The sequence below is a fragment of the Ananas comosus genome, linkage group 18, assembly GCF_001540865.1.
Source record: "Ananas comosus cultivar F153 linkage group 18, ASM154086v1, whole genome shotgun sequence".
NCBI lineage: Eukaryota > Viridiplantae > Streptophyta > Magnoliopsida > Poales > Bromeliaceae > Ananas > Ananas comosus.
The window spans coordinates 995,783-1,018,038 of NC_033638.1; the positions used below are offsets into that span (position 1 = coordinate 995,783).

Genomic DNA, 22,256 nt, shown 5'->3' on the forward strand with positions numbered 1-22,256 from the left:
TAAAGTTTTAGTTAGGGTAAATTTTAATTTGCCTCATTGTTAGCGATTCAAAAATTGCACCCAACAACACCTTGGTTTAGCTTATTTTCACTTTGCTACTTTATAGCTCAAAAAATTTTACTTTATCCCGTGTAATTTAGCTTATTTTTACTTTGTCATTCTCATTCAAAACTTTTCACTTTATCATCATGTAATTTTTTTTTTTGAAAAATATTTACTTTGCCACCTTATTTTTTATGAAATTTTATGGTAAAATAAAAATTAAATCACAAGGAGTAAAGTGAAAATTTTAAACTATAGAGTGGAAAAGTAAATGGAGTTAATTACATACAGCTCCCTATAAACATATCGAATAGCAGACATATCCCTGCAAAACTCAACTTTTTATTTTTCTCCCTATAAAAATTCAGTGATATTCATATTTACCTCTATGATTTATTACCGTTAGAGCACTGTTTATTTTTTAACAGCAGATAAATAAAATAATATTTTTATCCTTATAAATATATCTCTCCAAAAGTCCCACCTGCTAGAATTATATAAAAATATCATTTCAAAAAAATATTTTACCTAATACGCTAATCAGGGCTAAGTATTTTTGCTTATAATTAACTATATTTTTAACGGATTTTAACATTGGGGGCATATTTGAAAATATTAGGATTTTTTTACAGGAATAAAAATAAAAGGTTAAATTTTACAGGAATATATATGTTATTTGATATGTTTCTAGGAAGCTGGATGCAATTAGCCCAAACAAATATGTAATTTTAAAACTTTGTAGGGATGCATATGAAATTAACCATCCCTCAAGGTTTTGACCTTTCTCTTTTCTCTTCTCACTCTACTCCGTGTTTGATTCATCCCCACAACACGAGAGAGAGAGAAAGAGACCTTTTCCTCTTCCTCTTCCTCTTCCTCTTCTCTTACCCTGATCTCTCCGAATCCCCACTTCTCCATTCTCGCCATTGGCGAGCTCGAGCTCGAGCTCGCTCGAGCTCAACACTGCCACTGCTGGGATTAATTTGGGCCCCCTCTTCTTCGTCGTCTTCTTCTTGGGTACGTGCGTTTCTTGAGATTCTCTCTCTTTGTTTCCTGCTTTTTTTTCTTTTTTTTTTTTTACTGTTTGATTTGATGGGGTTTGGGTGGGTTGGGGTGGGGTTTGGTTTGGTTTGGTGGAGAGATCGATGAGAAGACTGTAGCTGTGGTTGGGATTGTAATTGTTCTGGGAAGGAAGTCTGCCAACTTTTCTTTTCCTGGTTTGGCGAGTTTGGCAGTCTGGATAGATTCAAGAAAGCTAAAAGCCAAAAAAAAAAAGAGAGAGAGAGAAGGAAAGATGGGTAATGGGTTGGAGAATGTGATGAGATAGTTGTTGTTCTTCTTGCCATTTTGAGCAGAGTTTCTCCTGCTTAAATACTCACCCACTTGGGGAAAGTTGGAATCTTGGTAAGATGTAGGGAGTTTTAGGAAGTGCTGTTTGACTAGAGCTATTATTACTGCTGCTGCTGCTGCTGAGAGATTTAGGCTCAGTTTGGAACTGCGGGGTGTCTAAAAGCACATGCTTTCGTGCTTTAGAAGGAAGGACCGAGAAATGTGAATGCATTTTCAATCTGCTAGTGGTGGGAAGGCCCCAAAAACTAAATCTTAATGAGCTGTCTGGAGTTTTCTCTGTAGAACTGCTGTTTGAGTAGAGCTACTGAGATAATAATCGTCAACAGCCTCTGCTGCTGCTGCTGCTGCTGGATTTAGGCCCGGTTTGAGATTGCGGTGTCTAAAAGCACAGGCTTTCGTGCTTTAGAAGGCCCGAGAAATTTGAGAGCATATTTCACTATTCTTTCCTTCATTACTATAAAAAAGGTGTTGGGAGTTTTCTGCAAAAGTGCTGTTCGAATAGAGCTACTTAAGTAATCCCTAATTGTCTCATTTCCAATAATATCCTCAGCAGCTTCTGGTGCTGCTGTTGCTAGATTTAGGCCTAGCTTGAGATTGCGGTGTCTGAAAGCATATGTTTTCGTGCTTTAGAAGGTCTGCGAAATTTGAAAGCGTTTTCAATATTCCCTCCTCCAATACTATAAAAAGGTAGCGGGAAGGCCCAAAAACTAAATCGAATCTTGATGAGATGTCGAGAGTTTTCTACATAAGTGCTGTTTGAATAGAGCTATTTCGATAATAATCTCTAACTGGTTCTTTTCCGTTACAATGTCCTCAACAGTTTCTACTGCTGCTGCTGCTGCTGGATTTAGGTCAGTTTGAGATCACGGTGTCTAAAAGCATATGCTTTCGTGCTTTAGAGGATTCAAGAAATTTGAAAGTGTTTTCAATATTCCCTCCATTTTCCATTACAATTGTCTCAGCAGCTTCCGACTGCTTCCAAACTAAAAGACTTCAAAATAGAGCTTCTACTTCTAGGCCAAGAAGCTTTTGATGTCTTTTCTTTCTTTCTTTTCATTTTTCTGCATTAGAATGCTTTCCTTCTGCTTCTTGAATAGACAAGAAGCTGTGCCAATTAGGTGCTGGATTTAGCTTAGGTAAGAAACTACTCTTTTCTTGGAAATCCATCCAACAGCTTCTTGCTTCTGCTAGAGGCAAATGCGTCGGGTTGGAGCTTTTGCTTTTGGAGTCTATAGGCTAAATTTAGCTTCCCCTTCTTGAGTCTAACTATTCAAAAAGCCAAGCCAATTAAGCATTGGAGTACAGCCAACTAGAAATCAGCCTACATTTTTGTTGCAACTTTTGATGCATATTGTCTGTTTTAAAGTTTTTGGAACTTACACATATGGTAGTGCTTCTAAGTGTGTTATCTTTTAAAAGCTCCAGTTGCTCATTTCTCTGAAATTTCTCATGAGAAGAATTTACACAATATTTCGTGATTGTAACTCCTATTTTATATGTTGTATATTATGGAATACGATACAATGATCTCTAACCTTAGTATCATCTTGCGGTGATGGAATAGTAGATTGTCTTTTCTGTTTCCTTCTTAACTTTTCCAATACAAAACCGACCGTCCCTCGAGCAAATGGCAAAGGGCTTGGTGGTTGGTATCCGAGGTCCCAAGTTCGAATCCTAGTTGATTCACATTTCTAGCTAAGTTTATTTCTAAATGAAATAAACGAAGCGGGTAGCGTGCTACCTATCTCTCTCAAAAAAAATATACTTTTCCAATACAAAATTGTGCTATAATTTATTGGGATTTTTAGGAAAACTTATTTTCTTATTTGTTTTTTTATTTGATCTTCGCTATTCTAATGTAGTTTGATTTCTTACTTCACAGAATTCTTCTCGGTACTCTATAATGTATCATCTCCGCCCTGGTCATGCAATATATTGCACTTGTGAAGTCTAGACTGCTTATATTCATGAAGATCTTAGACATTGATTTATTATTCGCAAACTGGAGAATGAGGATTTGGATAACATAGTGTCGTTCTGCAGTCATACTGGAAAATGGTAATACAATCAATACTGTAAACCGTTCTTTTTCGATCCTCTGATTATTTGTAGCTCTGAAAACTGTTGTGTGACTTTTGATGTTTGATTTGCAGAATGCATATTCATTTAAGATTTCTAAGTGGTCGCCTTATCCACTAAGAGTGATTCTTATCCTCTTTGTTGCGACATTTGGTTTGTACATCTGCTACGTCTCTATGAACGAGATCACATTAGAGAGAAACGCAAGGGACTTTCTAGTCTCTTTGAAGGAAACGGAAAATGTTTGCAGTGTAAGTGGCATCCAACCTGAGGAGATGCGATATATCCATTTTCCGCAACCAGCAACTTATAGCAGGTAGTCCTTAGACCTCTATTTGCATGTTTGGCTGAGCTTCCAGAGTTGCTTCTCTACTCGAGAAGCCATGGCATGCCATCTACGAACAAATACTCTGGAGGTTTTGCTGTGGAGGAAGATGACAGGAGGTTATTGGCCTCAAAAGTAGAAGCTCCTACTTGAAGCTTGTGCTGCTTTGGGAAGATTTTGGGAGGGTTTTTCATGCAAAAAACTAGTGTAAATTACACCAGTGGTCAACAAAGTTGAAATGAAATTTCTTATATGTTACTAAACTTCAATTTGTTTTCAATTGAGGCATTAAAACATTAATCTCTGTTTCAATCATACGTCACTTCGTTAAATTCCTCATTTTTTGCTTCATTTGCTGCATCATTTTTTGGAGATGAATGTGTATGAAATGAATTGGCCTCAAATTCAATCGTCAAATAACCTCTGAATTATAATAGTTTCGAGATGATGTAACAGTTGAATCTACTAATAGTTATTACTTTTGTGAAGATAGCTAACAGTTATTAGTTATTAGCGTGTTATCGCTTAGCTGTTGAATCAACTATCACATCATTACTTATAAAAATTAATCGGAGTTCTTGAGTGACCAGATTGAAACACAAATTAAAGTTCAATGCGTCGACTAAAACAAACTAAGGTTCCATGACCGATTGTGTAATCTACCTAAAAGACTAGAATTGCTTCTTCAAACGACTCTACTAAGATGGCATTTATTCATAAGCTTCAGCTGGGCCTAGCAAGCCCTACTTCTCTTTATAACAACTCACTGATTTTCCTTATTGGCCTTTTTTTTTTGGCACAGGAGTGAATGCTCATGTTCTCCTGTCCGCTTCTTTGCTATCATATCTATGCAAAGGTCAGGAAGTGGGTGGTTTGAGACTCTGCTAAATAGCCATCCGAACATCAGCTCAAATGGTGAAATTTTTGCGGTCAGAGAGAGAAGGGCTAATGTTTCGTCTATCCTAAATACATTAGATACGGTGTATAATTTAGATTGGCTCAGTAGCGCAGCAAAAAATGAGTGCACAGCTGCATTTGGCTTGAAGTGGATGTTAAATCAGGTTTCAGTTTTTCTTTTCCCTGCATATATTTTTGTTGTGTTGTCATTTGTATATTACTGCGCTATGAGTGCAAAAGCCGTGTTTTGTGTCTTTAGTGTAAACTGATTTTTTCCTTTATTATTTCAGGGCCTTATGGATCACCATGCTGAAATAATTAGTTACCTTAACATGAAGGGTGTTTCGCTGGTATTTCTCTTTCGGAGGAATCTCCTTCGCAGGCTCATTTCTGTTCTGGCGAATGATTATGATAGACAAGAAAAGCAGTTAAATGGTACTCATAAGTCTCATGTCCACTCGAAAGAGGAGGTTCTCTCTCTCTCTCTCTCTCTCTCATTTTTTTTTCCAAAAATAGAAGCTGGTGCATATTCTCCTTCTCTCTTGCTTCTCATGTTCACCCTAATAGCTGCCACTCATGTTATGCAGAGGCTTAACTTTCTTTTCATGAGGTGTATTATATATTTTTACACTAGTATAACCGTTGAATATAAATACTAAAAACACCAATGTCTAGCAACTTAAGCTTTTGGAAAATAACAGTTATTTCACATTCCTTGACATGGTACCAAAATAAGAGGTGCCACCTGTTAAATATAAAAATATATAAATATCGTTCTCTAACAACTTAAGCTTTTAGAGTATAACGGTTGTTTCATTTAGTATTAGAGCAGGAGGTTCTGAATTCGAGTCATATCAGGCTCCTAGCATTATTAATTTTCTTCCATTTAATTCAAATCTATGTCATGGGCTTTGCAAAAAAGTCTCGAGCCCAGACGTGAGGGTTAAATATAAAAATATATAAACACTTCTCTAACAGCTTTAAGTTTTTAGAGTACAACGATTGTTTCACACCACCAGGATTGTTGCTTCATTTAATTTCCTTCCATTTAATTTAGTTTCATGGCTTGGGCCTATCAAAAAGTCGTAAGCCTGGACATGAGAGTGTTGAATATAAATGCTAAAAACATTGTTTGCGGGTAGCTTAAGCATTTGGAGAACAACGGTTGTTTCACATTCTTTAACATTCTTTAACAGTAATTTTTGAATGATTGCGGAATTTGAAATATCAAGGGATGCTTCAGCGTACACAGCGCATTTCATTCTTTGTTCACATAATTGATTAGTGAAGGTTCCAATAGTAGTTGGATTGGATAAACCATTAACGAAATATGTTCTTGACTTGCTCAGGCCGAGATATTAGCACGATTCAAGCCGAGGATCAACATAGCTTCTCTAATCTCTGACATTAGCAGTGCCGAGAAAGCCATCGCAGATTGTCTGCAGCACTTCAGCAGTACCCGCCACATAATACTGTACTACGAGGATATCGTCAACAACCACAACGTAAGATAATGCTGTATTCTGAGATCTTTAAAGATGTTCTTCTCAAAAGTCATGTACTTAGAGATTTATCCCCACAATGAATTCCCCCCTGAAAGAATTGAATGACTCGCCAACTCAAGACACTTTCGATGTATAAATATGAAAATTCAGGTTCTTTTTCCGGTATATCCTTTAGTTGATAGTAACATTACTTTTTACGCAGGCATTATCTCATGTACAAGAATTTCTAGGGGTTCTGATTGCGAAATTAGTTAGTCGGCAGGTGAAAATTCATACGAGGCCTCTTTCGAAGCAGGTCATGAACTGGGAGGATGTGACGAAGACGCTTAATGGGACGCGGTACGAGCATTTTCTTAACCATGCTGATTGCGATTTTTAATATGGCGGCTTTTATTTTTTCGATGTTTGATACCCGTTTTTTCTTTTTGCGAGAATCAGTAGGTTAGAAAGATTCAGAATTACTTTGTAAAGGACTAGTGCTTTGCTTCTAATAGCATTCTTTAATATAGGATTTGAGTTCAATCTGCTAATTGTGAGAAACTAGTTGTCTGCTAATTGTGAGAAACTGATTTGATTCTGAAATGATATTTGTTTTTGATTGAGTTTAATATGTTTTTTTCTTTTTTCTTTTTAATGTCTGAGTTTTGTAGCTAGGTTTTAAGTGCCCATTGGCACCGCCGTGCTGTATTGTGTTAATAAGATATCAGTATGATACGATCTCTGTGCTAGTGACACAGCTCGACATCCTTTTTTTTCTTTGGCATTAGTGAGTAGTTATCTCAATAAAGTGCAAAAAAGTTGATAAAGATATATAATCAACAATTAAAATATATTGGTCTTAAAAAAATAAATATATTATGTTATAGTGTGTGTTGACAGACAGGGATTTTTGGAAATAACACATTTCGACACGGCACCTGCCATGCTATACCATGCCAGCAAATTCTGAGCACGATTCTGTGCCATGTGTCGCGACATTTAAATCCTTGCTTTGTGGAGCTCATCATCATTCAACATTTTTGTGTTTTTATAATTTGGAGTACACATTAGTCTGCAATCTACATGTGTAGCCTCTCAAAGCCATGAAATTTTCCTATCAAGCTAAGGAAAAAAGTTCAATCCAAAATCAACAATTTCCTCTTTTAAGTTTAACTTTCTCTTTTATTGAGTTATTCAAGTTTAGTTGAAAATATTGTTACATTTAGTGACTCTATTAGCTATTAGGTGTTCACTGATGTAATCATTGATGAATTTAATGAAAATTTTAATATATTTGGCTAAAATTATTAACATAGTTTTTTTTTAAAAAAAAAAAAAAAAGTTAAAAGGGTTCTTTGATTCTACAAATAAAGTCTTTGTTTGACAAAATTGTAATACGGTGCTTCTTCTAAAAGCACTTCTCAGAGTTGTCCCAAGAGAACTTTGGAGTAATAGAATCATTGTGATCTATGCAAGGTGCTGTCACTTACAGGAATGAATTTTATATATATATATATATATATATATATATATATATATATGTTATTATCGTAATTTCTCACCACACATAATACACCATGAACTGAACAAAACCTTGAACGAAGATTCTAAAATTTATTTATGGTAAGAAGTTCAATTAGCAAGTATGCCTCAAAAGTGGAAACTCTAATATGAATTTTTTACGTGCCCTACATTCGATAAATGCACGGAACAAGGAACGGTGGGTAAATAATTGAAAATAGATAAAAATGTAAGGAACTTTTACCTCAATTTTAGACCATTTCGATTCGACTATCTAAATTTTCAAACATTTAATATCAGTATCCAACCTTTCAATTTGCCGGATTTAAATCATTTGATAGTTTTGCCAAGATAAATTTGTGGTATCGTCACATAAATTGCATAAAATATACTAATTAAATCAGTAAAGATAAATGGAGCATTCAAATTTTGAATATGAAGAGTCATTAACTGGCTCAAATCAAATACATTAAAGGACTAGGTAGCAAAATAAAAAAAATTCACCTTAAAACCAAGCAATGCACATGAATCAACACACATTCATATGAAAGAGCAACTGATACAAGGCATGGATAGAATTATCTAACTGTTGTAAATGATACAAACCAATGAAGATAAATGGTGTAAAACAATCCAAATCCTCATCTAATAAAAGACCATATTTTGCCGTCGAAACCTAGTTTGAAACTGTAGTAATGCACAAATGAATGATACTGAGAAGATGAAGCCAACTAGATATATAAAAGCAACTCTTTCATATCATCAGAAGAAACAAGCAACCCAGCAACAACAGCAGAAGCTGGTGGCAAGGAGAGATTGCAGCAGCCCAGCTGGACCCAGAAGCCGGCGAAAAGTTCCCTGTGGGTGTGTCAGTACTGAGCACTACAACCACCCAATTACCTTCGTCGGCGATCCCGACCCCCGCGTATTTCGTGTCGTTGAGATACTCGTTGTACTGGGACTTGGTGAAGTTGGTGAGGACGAGATCCGGGGTGAGGCCCGGGACGCAGGCGGGCATCACTTCGGCGTCCTGGGTGACGGTCGCGTTGAGGTGGCAGTGGTTCAGGAAGTCCATGTAGTTGGGGAACTGCTCCTCCGTGCCGGGGACCGTGTCGGATCCCGTGGTGTTGCTGCACTCCTGGCCTTTGAATTGCTTCGCCAGCTGCTCGGCTAGGCATGCCGCATTGGAGTTCTCGGTTAGCGACGAGAGGTTGAGTCCGGCCCGGTAGTCGTTGATGCCTTTGAGAAGCTGAGTACTCATATCTACAAATGTTACGAAAAAAAAAAAAAAGTTCAGAGACTCAGTTGCAATAAAGGGATAGTCGAGGCGACTATCCATACAATACATGAAAATACAAGAAACTAAAATTTTTTACACACTTATTACTATGAAATGGTGGTGGGAACCGCCACCACGGAAGCATCCCACTTGATGCTTCTCTACTGGCGGTTTCCATCAACATTATAAATCATCATCAGAGGAGGAGGCGCTCTAAAGCACTTTTGGATTTTTTTTTTTTTCTTTTCGGACTATCTACAGCCTAGTTTGGTAACGCAGTGGCTAAAAACACTATTTTTTTCCTCAAAATTCCAAAACACTTTCACTCTTTTCTTCTTTATACTATAAAAGAACAGTTGCAACCGCAATTTTAACGCATTGGAGGAGAAAAAAATTCTGAGCGGTTTTAAAATTTCCCTCTCATAGTTAGTGCTTTTACCCACTACATTACCAAACTAGGCTTAAAGCTTTAAAGAAAAAGTAGTCGGACATGCAGTTCCTAACCAAGCTTATGAGCTACATTCCAACTACAAATCAAAACAGAAGGCTCAAACATCAATTTGTAAATCCGCAATGAAGTTTGGTTAGTATGTATTGCTTCCCTGGGGCCATGGTCTCCAATCATGGTTAGGGAGCACGATTCGTCAATCTGAACTTACTTACGCCGAAGGATTTCCATCTTATACTTCCAATAATAAATATTCACCTACCTGGGATGTACTTGTCGGCTATAAATCATACTTCTGGATTGTTCCGCTCACACGTACCAATATTGGTCCAGAAAGAGACATATGATACGCATTTTCACAACTCCAGATAGATTAAAGAGCCCTAAGCATGAAGGTATCGGAATGTGCACTCGACCCTAAGAATATTAGAGAGTAACACAGATGATATGAACAAACAAAGGGAGCTGAATCTTAACTTTACTATGATCAAGATGTAGATGGTGGTTTGGACAGAGGGTTTCCACGTCGATCCCCCACCTTTTAATTTTTACAATCAAGTCCCACATCGTTCCTACACGGCTATTTCCATCGGAGAAGAGGGAAACGATGGTTGCAACCGCACCTCTTCAGTCGATATGTGGACTGGTTCCGTCCAATCTAACGGACGTTTCGACAGAAGAGCCCTAGTTGAAAACAACTAATAAATGCGAGGGAAACGATCTTTCGAAATTAACAGGTTGCGGTGCCAAAATGAAGTGAAAAATCGGGTGATTGTTGATCTCTCAATGAAATGGCTTCATGAATGTCGTCTATTTCGTCAGGAGAAAGAAATGCATACGACGCCGATGCTACAATATCTGATAACTAGCTACTATTTCAGGAATCAGATCTCTACATTGTAAGCTGGAAATCCAATAAACCTTTTTCCGATCCCGCCGAATGGAAAAAAATATATGTATATGAAAAAGAATACCATACAAGATTTTGATTTAATTTTCTTTTCACCAGTAGACCCAACAACAGGATCATAACAATAAACTAAAAAGCAGCAGTATTAGATCACAAATCAGTCAGAAACTAGATCTCTACATTATCAGTTTGCAATCTGAGAAACCGTTTTCTGATTTCGCTAATTAAGAACAATGCAGATTAAAATCCACAAGCTTTGACAATTTTTTTTTTTTCTTTTTACTCCTCTCCAATAGACAAATAACAAAATCATAGGAACACATTAAAAGAAACATAAAATGAAATATTAAGCAGTGGGAATGAAAAATAAAACCTCAGATGATCCACAACCCCAAAAATTACCCAAAAGTTACAGCATTTCCTGTGGATCCAAACAGATCTACTCAACTAAGATGACAAAACCAAGTAAATACCTCACCAATTTACAAAAATTAAAGAGACCCATTTCTCTCCATTTGGTACTAACTACATAACAAATGCAAAAAAAAAAAAAAAAAATTGATAGTCAAAAAAAAAAAAAAAAAAAAAAAAAAAAAAAAAAAAAAAAAAAAAAAAAAAGAAGAACTTTTTAACAGAACTAAAAGAGACTCTCATTTCTCCATTTGGTTCTAATTACATAAAAAATGCAAAAAAAAGAAAAGAAAAAAAGAAGAGAAACTAGTGTGGAAAATGAAAATAAATTTAAACTTTTATAGAGACCCATTCCTCCATTTGATCCTGGACAAAACACCACACCATTTGCGAATCTAAAAGAGACATTTCTCCCCCATTTGGTTCCGATCACACAATGAATCCCAACAAAAAAAAAAAAGAAGAAAAAACAGGGTGGAGATCGAGCGAGAGATTTACCATCAGATTCGGCGAATCCGAGGAGGAACACGAAGAGAACGAAGTAGAGGAGGGCGAGGCGAAGACCCATCTTTGAGATCCGGTTCTACTCTCCTCTCCTCTCTGTCTCTCTCTCTCTCTCTCTCCTCGTTGAGGAGAGAGAGAGAGCGAGGAAGAAGAAGAAGAGGAGACATCGCTTTCACAACCACCGAGTTATTAATTATTAATTATTATAATTATTAATATTTTTGTTTAATTAGTTGTTGTTAATTACTTTTTGGTTAATTAAACACTTCTTTCTCCGACGCGCTTCACCGAAGTTGTCGGTGCTTCAAGGGTGAAGTGTTAATTTCTTTCGTACCCTCCAAAAAAGTTATAATTTCATACAAGTCCCTCTAAATTTCAAAAATAGAATTATGCGTGGGGGGTGACTGGTAAGGATGTCGATGAATACTAGAGGTGGCAATTAGGGGTGGAAACGAGCCGTGCTCGAGCGAGCTTACCTCGGCTTAAATTCGACTTGAAATTAATTTCGAGCTTAAATTTAAGCTCAAGCTTGAATTGAAATTAATTCGAGCCGAGCTCGAACGAGCCTAATTTCGAGTCGAGCGAGCTCGAGCCCTAAACGAGCCGTTTGAAATTCTCAACGTCATACGCTCAATAGTTTAATTTGTATAGAACATTATCTATAATTGGATACAAAAATATGTCTAATAGTTCAAAGTACAAAATAATTATATAAAATATAGGATTATAATATGAAAAAAATAATTTATGAGTTGAATATCTAATCTTTTCAGCCTCACATATCTTGTTTTCCATCTTCAATCTCCATATTATTCATTTTCATTTATGCAGTCAAAAATAAATAAATTATATAGATAAATATTGAATTAAACTATCCAATCATCTATAACAAAAATTAAAATTTTATATGAATAATAATTTTTTACTTTAAAAATATTCTGTATATTTTCTCAAGCATACAATTAATAGTAAAGTAGGCAACGGCAGGCATATGCTGTTATTTGATAACTTGGAGGGCTTCTGGTTTGGCCACTTAGGGTGAGAGACAGAAAAAGAGAAAGAGAGAAACATATTGAAAATTTAGAGTTCTGTGAAAGAAAGAAAGAAAGGAAAAATATATAAATTTAGTGAAATTTTGCTCTTTTATTTGTCTATTTGGTTTTTTTTTATGGGCCAATAACATTGGCCCAATTTTAACTAAACTCAGATTATTCACTCAGCCTATATATAATTAAAATATATTATATTTATATATTTTTTAATATATATACTAATACATTCGAGCTTTTCGAACACTTAATCGAACGAGCCGAGTAATACAACTCGGCTGGAAATGAATTTTGAGCTTTTTTTTTTTATTCAAGCTCGGCTCATTTAATTTCGAGTCGACGCTCGCAGCGAGCCAAATATCGAGTCGAAACGCGAGTCGAACAGCGAGCTGACTGGCTCACTTGCCAGCCTATTGGCAATACCGCTCGCTGTTCCGCGAGCCAGCTCATGTTCGGCTCGAAATGAGTTCGAGATCGAATAACGCTCTTTTTTTTTTTTTGGTAAAGAGCCGAACACTGAGCTGAATTATGTTCGGCTCGTTTAATAAACGAGCGATACACAAGACTGGGTTCAGTCGCTTGTAGCTCAGCTCGATAACAGGCTCGAGATACATAATATTTATATTATATAATTTATTTAATTTCTATTTATATATAATAATAATTATATATATAATATATATTTTTAATTATTTAACTTTTAGCAAAATTGAAAATATAAGGCCGAGCTTAATTAATAAAAAATTTATTATATATAAAGTCTCCAACTAATTAGTCAAATAGTCTAATGATAAAATTTATAAAATTTATTTTTTATATATACAATTCTAACTTTTCTTAAACTTATATTGCATTTGCTCAGGCTTATACTGGCTCGTGTCGACCGTTAATAACGAGCCGAATACGACTAAAATTTTCTAGCTCGATACTTTAACGACCAGCTCCGTGTTCGGTTCGTTTATCTAAACCGAGCCGAACACGAGCGGCCGTCGCTGCGATCATCGTGTTCGCTCGTATACACTCCCTAATGAATATTGATATCCAAAACTTTATCCGAATTCGAACCGAGCGGATTTATCCGATACAAACGGGTATGGTTTAGATATCAAAAATATAAAATCCAACGGATGTGGATTCGGATTTGTATGCCTGATCGGAATTCGAATTTATTTTACGCTACCTATAATATGTACATAAAAATTTAATGTTATATTTAAATTTGTATTTTAAAAATTTACATTTAATATAAATATATTTTGAAATAGTGAAAAGAGAAATAATTATTTCGAATTCGAATTTTTAGATTATGATTCATGTTCGGGTCTCGGATTTTTGGCCGGGTTTGGGTTCGGATTTGGGTTTCTAGTTCATGTTTTTGAGAATCCGCTTCAAATCGAACCCGTTGACATCTCTAGTAATCGGTGGCCATAGAAGGTGTGACACTCTGCGATGGAATAGTATAAATTTTTTTTATTCATTTATTCTTTGATTATTATTTAAAAATTTAAAATTTATTTCAAAATTATCAAAATGCCCTTCTATATATATCCTAATTTTCATTAGTAAATCATTTTGTTCTAAAAATTCAAAAGTTAAAAATTCGTACCACGTGGTTTAGCGCAAGAGACGATTCTTTTTGAAAATTATAAAATAATACAGTACAGATTAAAACATATTATATTTATAAAAGCATTACAGTTCTTACTGTTTAAGGTACCGTTTGATTCGGGTATAAGCAAGAACTAGTTATTACAGGGATAGGTACAAGTATGGGGATAAGAAAAATAGTGTTTGGATGAAAATTAAGTTGTTCCCGGGAATAAGAACAATTTTAGATAATTTTATATAGAAAATGAAGGTGTTGGTGGGAATAACTGAGAATTACTATTCTTGGATAAAAAATTAGTGTTTGGATATAAAAGGGAGATAAAGGCCTATTCCTATTCCTATCCCCTAACCAAACGCTGCCTTAAAAAAATATGCTAATTAAGTGCAATTTTTGAAATTATAAAATAATAATATAAAACACGATAAACTACAAAGAGAAAAAAAAATAAAAATTTATCTCTTTTTTGGACTCAACAAATGCATGGTTTTTACTTTTTTTTTCTTTTTCTTTTTTTTTTTTTTTTTTGAGAGAGAGAGATAGGTATAGCATGCTACCTGCTTTATTTATTTTATTTAAAAATAAACTTAGCTAGAAACACAAATCAATCAAGATTCAAACTTGAAACCTCGAGTACCAATCATCCAGCCTTTCGCCACTTGCGTTAGGGACGATCGAGCTATAGTTTTTATTTTTATAGTGACAAAATGTCATAAATAATTAAATATAAATTTTGAAATCATAGAATGATAATATAATAATGCGCAAACTACAACAAGAGAATAAATTGTTTTTTTTTTTTTCTTTTTTCTTTTTTTTTCCATGGGCTTGTTTATTTTAGGACCAATTGCTTATAAACCCTGAAAAGTTCTCAACTTTCTGATTTATTTTTATTATAAGACTAATACTGAAAATATACCTTTTTTACGTTCCAACTATTTCAAATATATCCCTAGAATTAAATTTCGTTAATGACTGTTAGTAATAACTGCTATCTGTATGAAATTACTATTTTGTCCTTTCAAATATACCCTTCCATTGTCACCGACTTTTTTTTCTTGCTCTTAAGTTAGGGATATAAAAAGTATTTTGATTTTTGATCTTTTCAAATATACTTTTCTATCATTACCAATATTTTTTATTTGTCTTTAAGTTAAGGACATAAAAGGCATTTTATTTTTTTTTTTTAACTCTAGTAAATATTTAACTCACGGATGGTAACAATAAAAATATTTTACGGATGGTAACAATAAAAATATTTTAGAATAATGGAAGAACATATTAGGAGCATATTATAAAGAAAATAAAAAATAAGGATAACTAAAATATTTTTAAAATTCTGAGGGGTATATAGGTAATTATCTCTTTATTTTACTTTTGGTAAGAGTAGATGTGAAGTCGACTACTGTCGGCAACAATCCGCTGCGTCGCCTTCCAACTACTGACTGATAAAGCCAAGGACAGCTTAACCGCATCATGACGTTGAAATTCGTGCTGATTTTTTTTTTTTTTTTTTTTTTCTGAAAGCCTCAGATGCGGGGACGTGTGTTATTTTTATCTCAATTTAATAATTTATTAGATATTTATAAATTTTTAAAAAGTAATTATAATTTTCGAATAAAAATAAAACTAACATGTGATGATAAATAAAGACTTTTTTTAATAAGGTATCGTTCGGTTAAAATTTTTATTCCTTTTTAATTCTGACTCCAAAGTACGAAGGCTGGTTGGCCGAGTCATTTTTGCAGCTGCGGAGACTGGTTGAGTCGAGTCATAATTGAGACTTGTAAGCACTATATCTATATATTTGAAGTGAATTGATTGTGAATTTTTTACAACTCGAGCTTTTGGATTTAATAGTTAGCGCCAACGATTTGACAGATTTGCTTTCAATAAGTCGTACTTAGGTTTCGTTTAGAATTGTAGAAAAATAACAATATGTGCGCTGAAAAAGTACAACGGAAAAAATACGCTACTTGTTATTGTACATAATATCGCGTTACTTATATCAATGAGTCGGTTATGATATATTTTTTAACCCCTCATTGAAAAAAGCAAAAGCATATCTCTATATATATTTTCACTCCAACTCTGTTTTATTTATTAAAATTAGATAGGTCTTAGAACCAAAGGGGCCCCTATACTCCTGTAGCTGCAGTTTCATTTTAAATGTGGATATGGAAAATGAAATGAAAACAAATTTTTTTAAAAAAATCTCTTTTTTGGCTGTAAATACCCACTTCTATTGTTGGTTTACTGTCGCTTCACCTTCGGTCAAAACTCAAAATCTTCAAAATAACATTATTAACTTCGGCCCACCGTAAGTCAAATTCATTTACAGAAAAAAAAAGTGAGAAAAAATAATAGCTTATTAACAATAGAAAATTTGAATTTTTACATCATTTACTTTCTCAAAAAAACCAACAAAGCTCAAGCAACTTTAGTTCCACAATTATACAAATACAAATAAACAGCGAAAGAGAAATAATTTTTAACCTAAATTTTAATTTATCTGAAAATCTACTTCAACTTGAAATTTATCTTCAGCGAAACCCGAACTTTTTGAATTATTGCAATTAAGTTCTATAAATCAATTTAGTTAACTAAATATTGATATATCACGAATGTAAAAGTGATGTACTAGTATTATAATTGATAATATGCCAATTATTAAGATATCATATCACTTTTACATCAGCGATATATAAATATTTAGTTAACTAAATTAAGTGGTGGGACCTAATTATAGTAATTCTAAAAGTTCGAGCCACAAATTAAAATTTATCCAAATAAAAAAAAAAAAAAAAAGTGTTAGGCCAAACAGGCACAGAGCCTATGCCGAAACCGGATTCGGGCTCCAAATGTGTTAATTTGATTCGGGTTGGACCAAGTAATGTAATGGTGTCCCGGACTTTAGCCATGAATAGGGCTCGACCCAATCCGACCCGGCCCGACCCGGCCCATCACATTTGTAGTTCAAGTTATGCACCCAATTATCTACATATAATGTGCATCAAGTTACAAGTTTATGGGTGTTCTTTCTTTGCCTGGGTAGTGAACCATTATGCAGTTCTTAAGCAAGATGCGTTAACGGGTCAGATTCGGGTCGGATTCATTGCAGAAACAAAGTAGTTTGATTTGTATCTTACGGAATCTCATGTTAATACTAATTTTAAGTGGTTTCCTAATTTAATTAACTAAATACTAACGTGTCACTGATGCAGAAGAATGTTATAGTGTTATAATTGATAAAGTGGCAAGATTAAAATACCACATCACTTCCACATCGATCAATATATTAATATTTAGCCAACAAAAAGAAAACTTGACTGTAATAATTTAAAAAATTCAAGCCAGAAATTACTATAAATTAATATTTGAATACCAAACTGGCTATGCCTCATAGTTTGAGGACCAACATTGCATTTTACCATTGGGTAACTTCAAATAGCTCCCTGTGGTTTAGCTTATTTTTATTTTGCCACCCCATGATTCAAAAAAAATTTACTTTGCCCCATGTGGTTTAGTTTATTTTTACTTTGTCATTCTGTGGTGCAAAAAAGTTGCACTCACCCTTCCAATGGTTTAGCCCATTTTTTTTTACTTTGCCTTTCCGTGGCTTTAAAAGAAATTTACGCTGACACCTTATCTCATATAAATTTTTTTGATAAATAAAAATATAAATTAAACTACAGTAGAATAAAATGAAATATTTTGAGCTGCAGAGTGACAAAGCAAAAATAAGCTAAACGACGGAGAGCGCAATTTGAAGCTCACCCTTTATAATTTTTAATAAGATCATAATTAAGGGTCGTTAACACTAGGGGACCATTATCAAATATAACATCAAACATACATATATCGAGTCCGGCTACTATGCTATCAATAGCACCAAGTGCTTGGTGTTACCAAATTTTTCACCGTTAGATATATTTATTTTATCATTTTCATCCGTTCGATCATACTATTCAATCAATTACACACTCAATTTTGAAGGACCACTGTCATCCTAACCGCACATCTTTTTATCAAAAGACCGAAAACCTAATAGTATCAACGACTTAGTATTGTTATTCTCTCTCTCTCTCTTTCTCTCTCTCTCTATATATATAATGTAAAATCAAACTGAGTTGGGGTAAAGTTTAGGTTCGAATTCGGGTCAGGTATATCTAAATTCAGATTCGACGGATTTTGTTTTTGATATTTATATTCGAAACTATATTCGTTCAGTATCGAATAAATATGCTTAATTCGGATTCTAATTCGAATTCGTATAAAATTGGGGATATTTGTACCATGCACATCCCTAATCCCCATACTGAGGGTTTTATGACTTTATCCCACAAGAAAGAATTTAAGTGTCGTAGCATGGAGGCGTGCTGGAAATTTGCATGTACGGTACGATACTGTGCGTACCGAACTATGCCAATGCATGCCGATCACAAAAAATATGTGTGCCGACACATAATGGTATGAAATATTTATTTTCTTTAGCAATAAATTATGATAATTATTTATTATGTATTTTTATCAAGTATGTTGAACTTTATTAAAAAAATTACTTACTAATTTTAAGAATAGAGAGTTTTGAGTTGTATCTTCGGCACGAAAGTTGTATCGTATCGATATCTTGCTGACACAATACAGCACGATGGATACGGCTCGTGTTAATACATATTTTAATCCTGGCCCACAAGTGACGCTCGTAACATTGACGTGTAACCATTGAATTCAAAATGATGTACTATAAATTTTGTGCAACGTTACTCTTTTTAATTATTTTTTATTTACTATTTATTATTATTATTATTATTATTATTCAGATGGTCCCTACAGCATGCATGTGATGCACAATTAATGATGAAAAAGAATATAAAAAGAATGAAGCTTTGAACGGAAGGAAAAAAAAAAAGTTTTTTTCGGCCCACGTGGCGTGCTCTGGAAAGTTCTAGTGGCCACCAAATTTTGACTTGATAAATACGTAAACGTGAAAAGTGCACGAAACTATGTTCTCTTTTGACTCAATAACTCCATCATTAAAAAAATTATTTTAATACTTAATTTTTTAATTTATATAATATTATATATAGAGAGAGAATAGCTACTATATTTTTATGAATATAAATTTTTTTATACTAATAAATTTTTGGTAGCTGGACGAAAGAATGCGCTGTTAGGATGATTGTGGCCCCTAGGGTTGAGCGGGTGGTTGGTTGAATAGTATGATCTAATGGTGAAAATGATCAAAAGGTAGATCTAACGGTTGAAAACTTATAAGCATAAATGGATCTATACTCATAAGAGTATAGTAGCCAGACTATATATATCTATATTTATATCTATACTATATATAAAAGCACATAGGAATTCCGACAATGACAGACAGAATCCAAAAAGGAATAAAAAAATATTCCCTATATTTTTTAGGAACAAACCGGGTATGATCACTTACTTAAAAAAATTTCAAATAAGAACGAATGGTTATAATTAATCTGTTAAAAAGTAGCATTATTATCCATCTATAAAAGAATCCAAAAAGAAATAAAAGAATATTCCCTATATTTTTTACGACCATATATGATCACTTAATTAAAAAAATCTCAAATAAGAATGAACAGTTATGATTAATCTGTTAAAAATAGCATTCTTATCCATCTATAAATCCAATCTTACAAACGGTTGTGTCAATTAAAAATGAACGGTTCACTTAATTAAAATAATCTCAAATCAGAACGAACAGTTATGATTAATCTGTTAAAAAATAGTATTCTTATCCAAAAATTTTAATTTATAGTGGATAAAAATTAAATTTTAAATTTTGAAATAAATATGAATTAAATTTTGATGCTTTTTGTTTTAAAAATAGCATTCTTATCCATCTATAAATCCAATCTTACAAACGGTTGTGTCAATTAAAAATGAACGGTTCACTTAATTAAAATAATCTCAAATCAGAACGAACAGTTATGATTAATCTGTTAAAAAATAGTATTCTTATCCAAAAATTTTAATTTATAGTGGATAAAAATTAAATTTTAAATTTTGAAATAAATATGAATTAAATTTTGATGCTTTTTGTTTAAAACACATATTTAAATTTTAGATCATCAGAAATAAAAAATATATATAAATATTTAATATATGTAAAAAAATATAGAATATTACAAATATTTTCTAATAAAATATAACATGAATTTATAAATTATAAATTTTTAAATAAATATAATGTGTAAATTTATATTGATTTAAAATAAATTAAAATAATTGTNTAACCGCATATCTTTTAATCCAATGGCTAAAAATCTACAAGCACCAATAACTTGGTACTTTTAAAAGCATAGGAGCTCAATTCTATATATATATATATATAGTGTGGAACTACTATACTTTTGAAAGTATAAAGGAATTGGTACTTTTAGCCACCATTTGGTTCAGGATTAAGTAAAAACTTGTTATTCCAGGGATAGAGTTAAGTTCAGGGTTAAGGTAAGATTAGAGTGAATTTGTGTTTGGTTGAGAATTCGGTTTAGTCCAGATATAGGTAAAATAGTGTTTGGTTGGAGTAGGTGGGATAAGAAGGATAGTGGGTAAAATAGTGTTTTGTTTGGTTGGAGTAGTGAGGTGGGGTAAGGTTAGCTAATCCCATTCCAAATAGGCTATTCTGGAATAGCCGATTTGGGATCGGGTTAGCTAGCCCCACCTCCGAAATTGGGTGTTTGGGAATAACTTCAGAGTTAAGGGGTTATTCTACCCCTTAACCCCGAACCAAATGGGTGCTTAACTTTTAGCCCTTAAATCAAAAATTGTAGGGTAGGATGATAGTGGTCCTCTTTAGAGTTGAGTGGTCCCCCTAAGATAATAATATTAATCCAAAGGTCAGAAATTGTCAAAAAGGTTGATCAAATGGCCAAAAAGTTAAAAGCGCAAATTCTTTTGTGTTTTCGATTGTATAGTAGCTCTAATATATATATATAGAATTAGGCTAGAATACTATTAATAACACCAAGTCATTGGTGCTATTAAGTTTTCAACCTTTGGATAAAGCGATGTGCAGTTAGGGTGATAGTAGTCCCCTAGGGTTGAGTGGGTGGTTTGTTGAATAATAAGATCTACTGAGTAGAAATGATCAGAGCGGTAGATCTAACAGCAGAAAACTTGGTAGCACCAAGTGCTTGGTGCTATCGATAGCATTGTAGCCGGAATATATATATATATATATATATATATATATATATATATATATATATATATATATAGTGTAGAGCTACTATGCTATCGGAAGTATAGAGAATCTGATGCTTCCAACTTTTTGACCATTGGATTAAAAATTATACGGTTGGGATGATTGCGGTCCCCCCAGGGTTGAGTAGTATCCCTAGGATTGAGTGTTCCCCACAGGTTAATAATATTAATCCAAAGATTATAAATGATTAAAGGGGTTGATCTAAAGGCCAAAAAATCGGAAACACCAGATCCTCTATGCTTCCGATAGCATAGTAACTCTATACTATATATATAGAGAGTTAGGCTGTTATACCATCAGTAGCACGGAGGACTCCGTGCTACCAAATTATTTTTAATGATGCGGCTTCTAAATCGACGATCGGCTCCGCTAGACTTGATCTATACTATTGAAAGTATTTGAAAACTAAATTTCATAATTTTTCGGTATCATTACCTATCAAACGAGTAGTCTAAAAATGAACGGCTGAAAATGAAAATCTCATAAAAAATAGTGATAAAGAATTCAAATTTCAAATCGGAAGTATTGGTCTTGATATTGATGTTAAGTAGAATTTTTTATTAAATTTTCATCTAATTTGGATACTTCTATACCGTTGAACTTAAAAACGCATCATATCTACCATTAAAATTGTTAATTTTGGAACCTTTTGATCACTAGCCAAATGATGTTGAAAAATTATGAAATTTAGTTTCCAAATACTTTTAATAGTGTAGATCAAGTCTAACGGAGCCGATCGTCGATTTGAAAGCCGCATCATCGAAAACAATTTGGGATCACGGAGGCCTCCGTGCTACCGATAGTATCCAGCCTAGATCTATATATCTATATATATATATATATTAATATATATATAGTCCGCTGGATAACTGTTGTAGCATCAAACGTTTGGTTGCTATCAAGTTTTTCGCCGTTAGATTTAATCCTTGACGATTTTCACTTCGTTAGATTAATTTATTAAACCAATAACCACTCAACCCTAGGGGACCCGTATCATCCTAACCGTACATATTTTCATCCAAAAAGACGAAACCTAGTAGCACCAATAGTTTGGTGCTATTGATAGTATTCCAGCCTAACTCTCATCTCTCCTTCTCTCTCAGATCGG

The 22,256-nt window shown here is 33.7% G+C and overlaps 2 protein-coding genes across 4 annotated transcripts; one reads left to right on the top strand and one right to left on the bottom strand.

Annotated features, from left to right (window-relative positions):
* LOC109724467 (nodulation protein H-like) lies at positions 879–6,800 on the top strand. Of its 3 annotated transcripts, XM_020253306.1 has the most exons (8): positions 879–1,059; positions 2,213–2,243; positions 3,275–3,450; positions 3,546–3,787; positions 4,599–4,857; positions 4,984–5,163; positions 6,043–6,198; positions 6,401–6,800. In XM_020253306.1, the coding sequence occupies exons 3-8, from the start codon at positions 3,448–3,450 to the stop codon at positions 6,575–6,577; spliced, it is 1,017 nt and encodes a 338-aa protein (XP_020108895.1). In that variant the 5' UTR covers positions 879–1,059; positions 2,213–2,243; positions 3,275–3,447; the 3' UTR covers positions 6,578–6,800. The 3 variants fall into 3 exon arrangements, with proteins under 3 accessions (XP_020108895.1, XP_020108894.1, XP_020108898.1); XM_020253305.1 differs by lacking the exon at positions 2,213–2,243; XM_020253309.1 differs by lacking the exons at positions 879–1,059; positions 2,213–2,243 and adding an exon at positions 1,288–1,446.
* Positions 8,189–11,402, bottom strand: LOC109724438 (uncharacterized GPI-anchored protein At5g19250-like). Its single transcript, XM_020253262.1, has 2 exons — positions 11,245–11,402; positions 8,189–8,961 (listed from the first exon to the last, which is right to left on the bottom strand). Exons 1-2 carry the CDS (start codon positions 11,312–11,314, stop codon positions 8,453–8,455), a joined length of 579 nt encoding a protein of 192 aa, XP_020108851.1. The 5' UTR covers positions 11,315–11,402; the 3' UTR covers positions 8,189–8,452.

Excerpts from the sequence above, each read along its gene's own strand:
- LOC109724467 (XM_020253306.1), top strand. Across the intron at positions 5,164-6,042 it reads ATGTCCACTCGAAAGAGGAG|GCCGAGATATTAGCACGATT; the intron begins GTTCTCTCTCTC and ends TGACTTGCTCAG. Across the intron at positions 6,199-6,400 it reads ATATCGTCAACAACCACAAC|GCATTATCTCATGTACAAGA; the intron begins GTAAGATAATGC and ends CTTTTTACGCAG.
- LOC109724438 (XM_020253262.1), bottom strand. The coding sequence starts at position 11,314 with ATGGGTCTTCGCCTCGCCCTCCTCTACTTCGTTCTCTTCGTGTTCCTC. Across the intron at positions 8,962-11,244 it reads CGGATTCGCCGAATCTGATG|ATATGAGTACTCAGCTTCTC; the intron begins GTAAATCTCTCG and ends TAACATTTGTAG.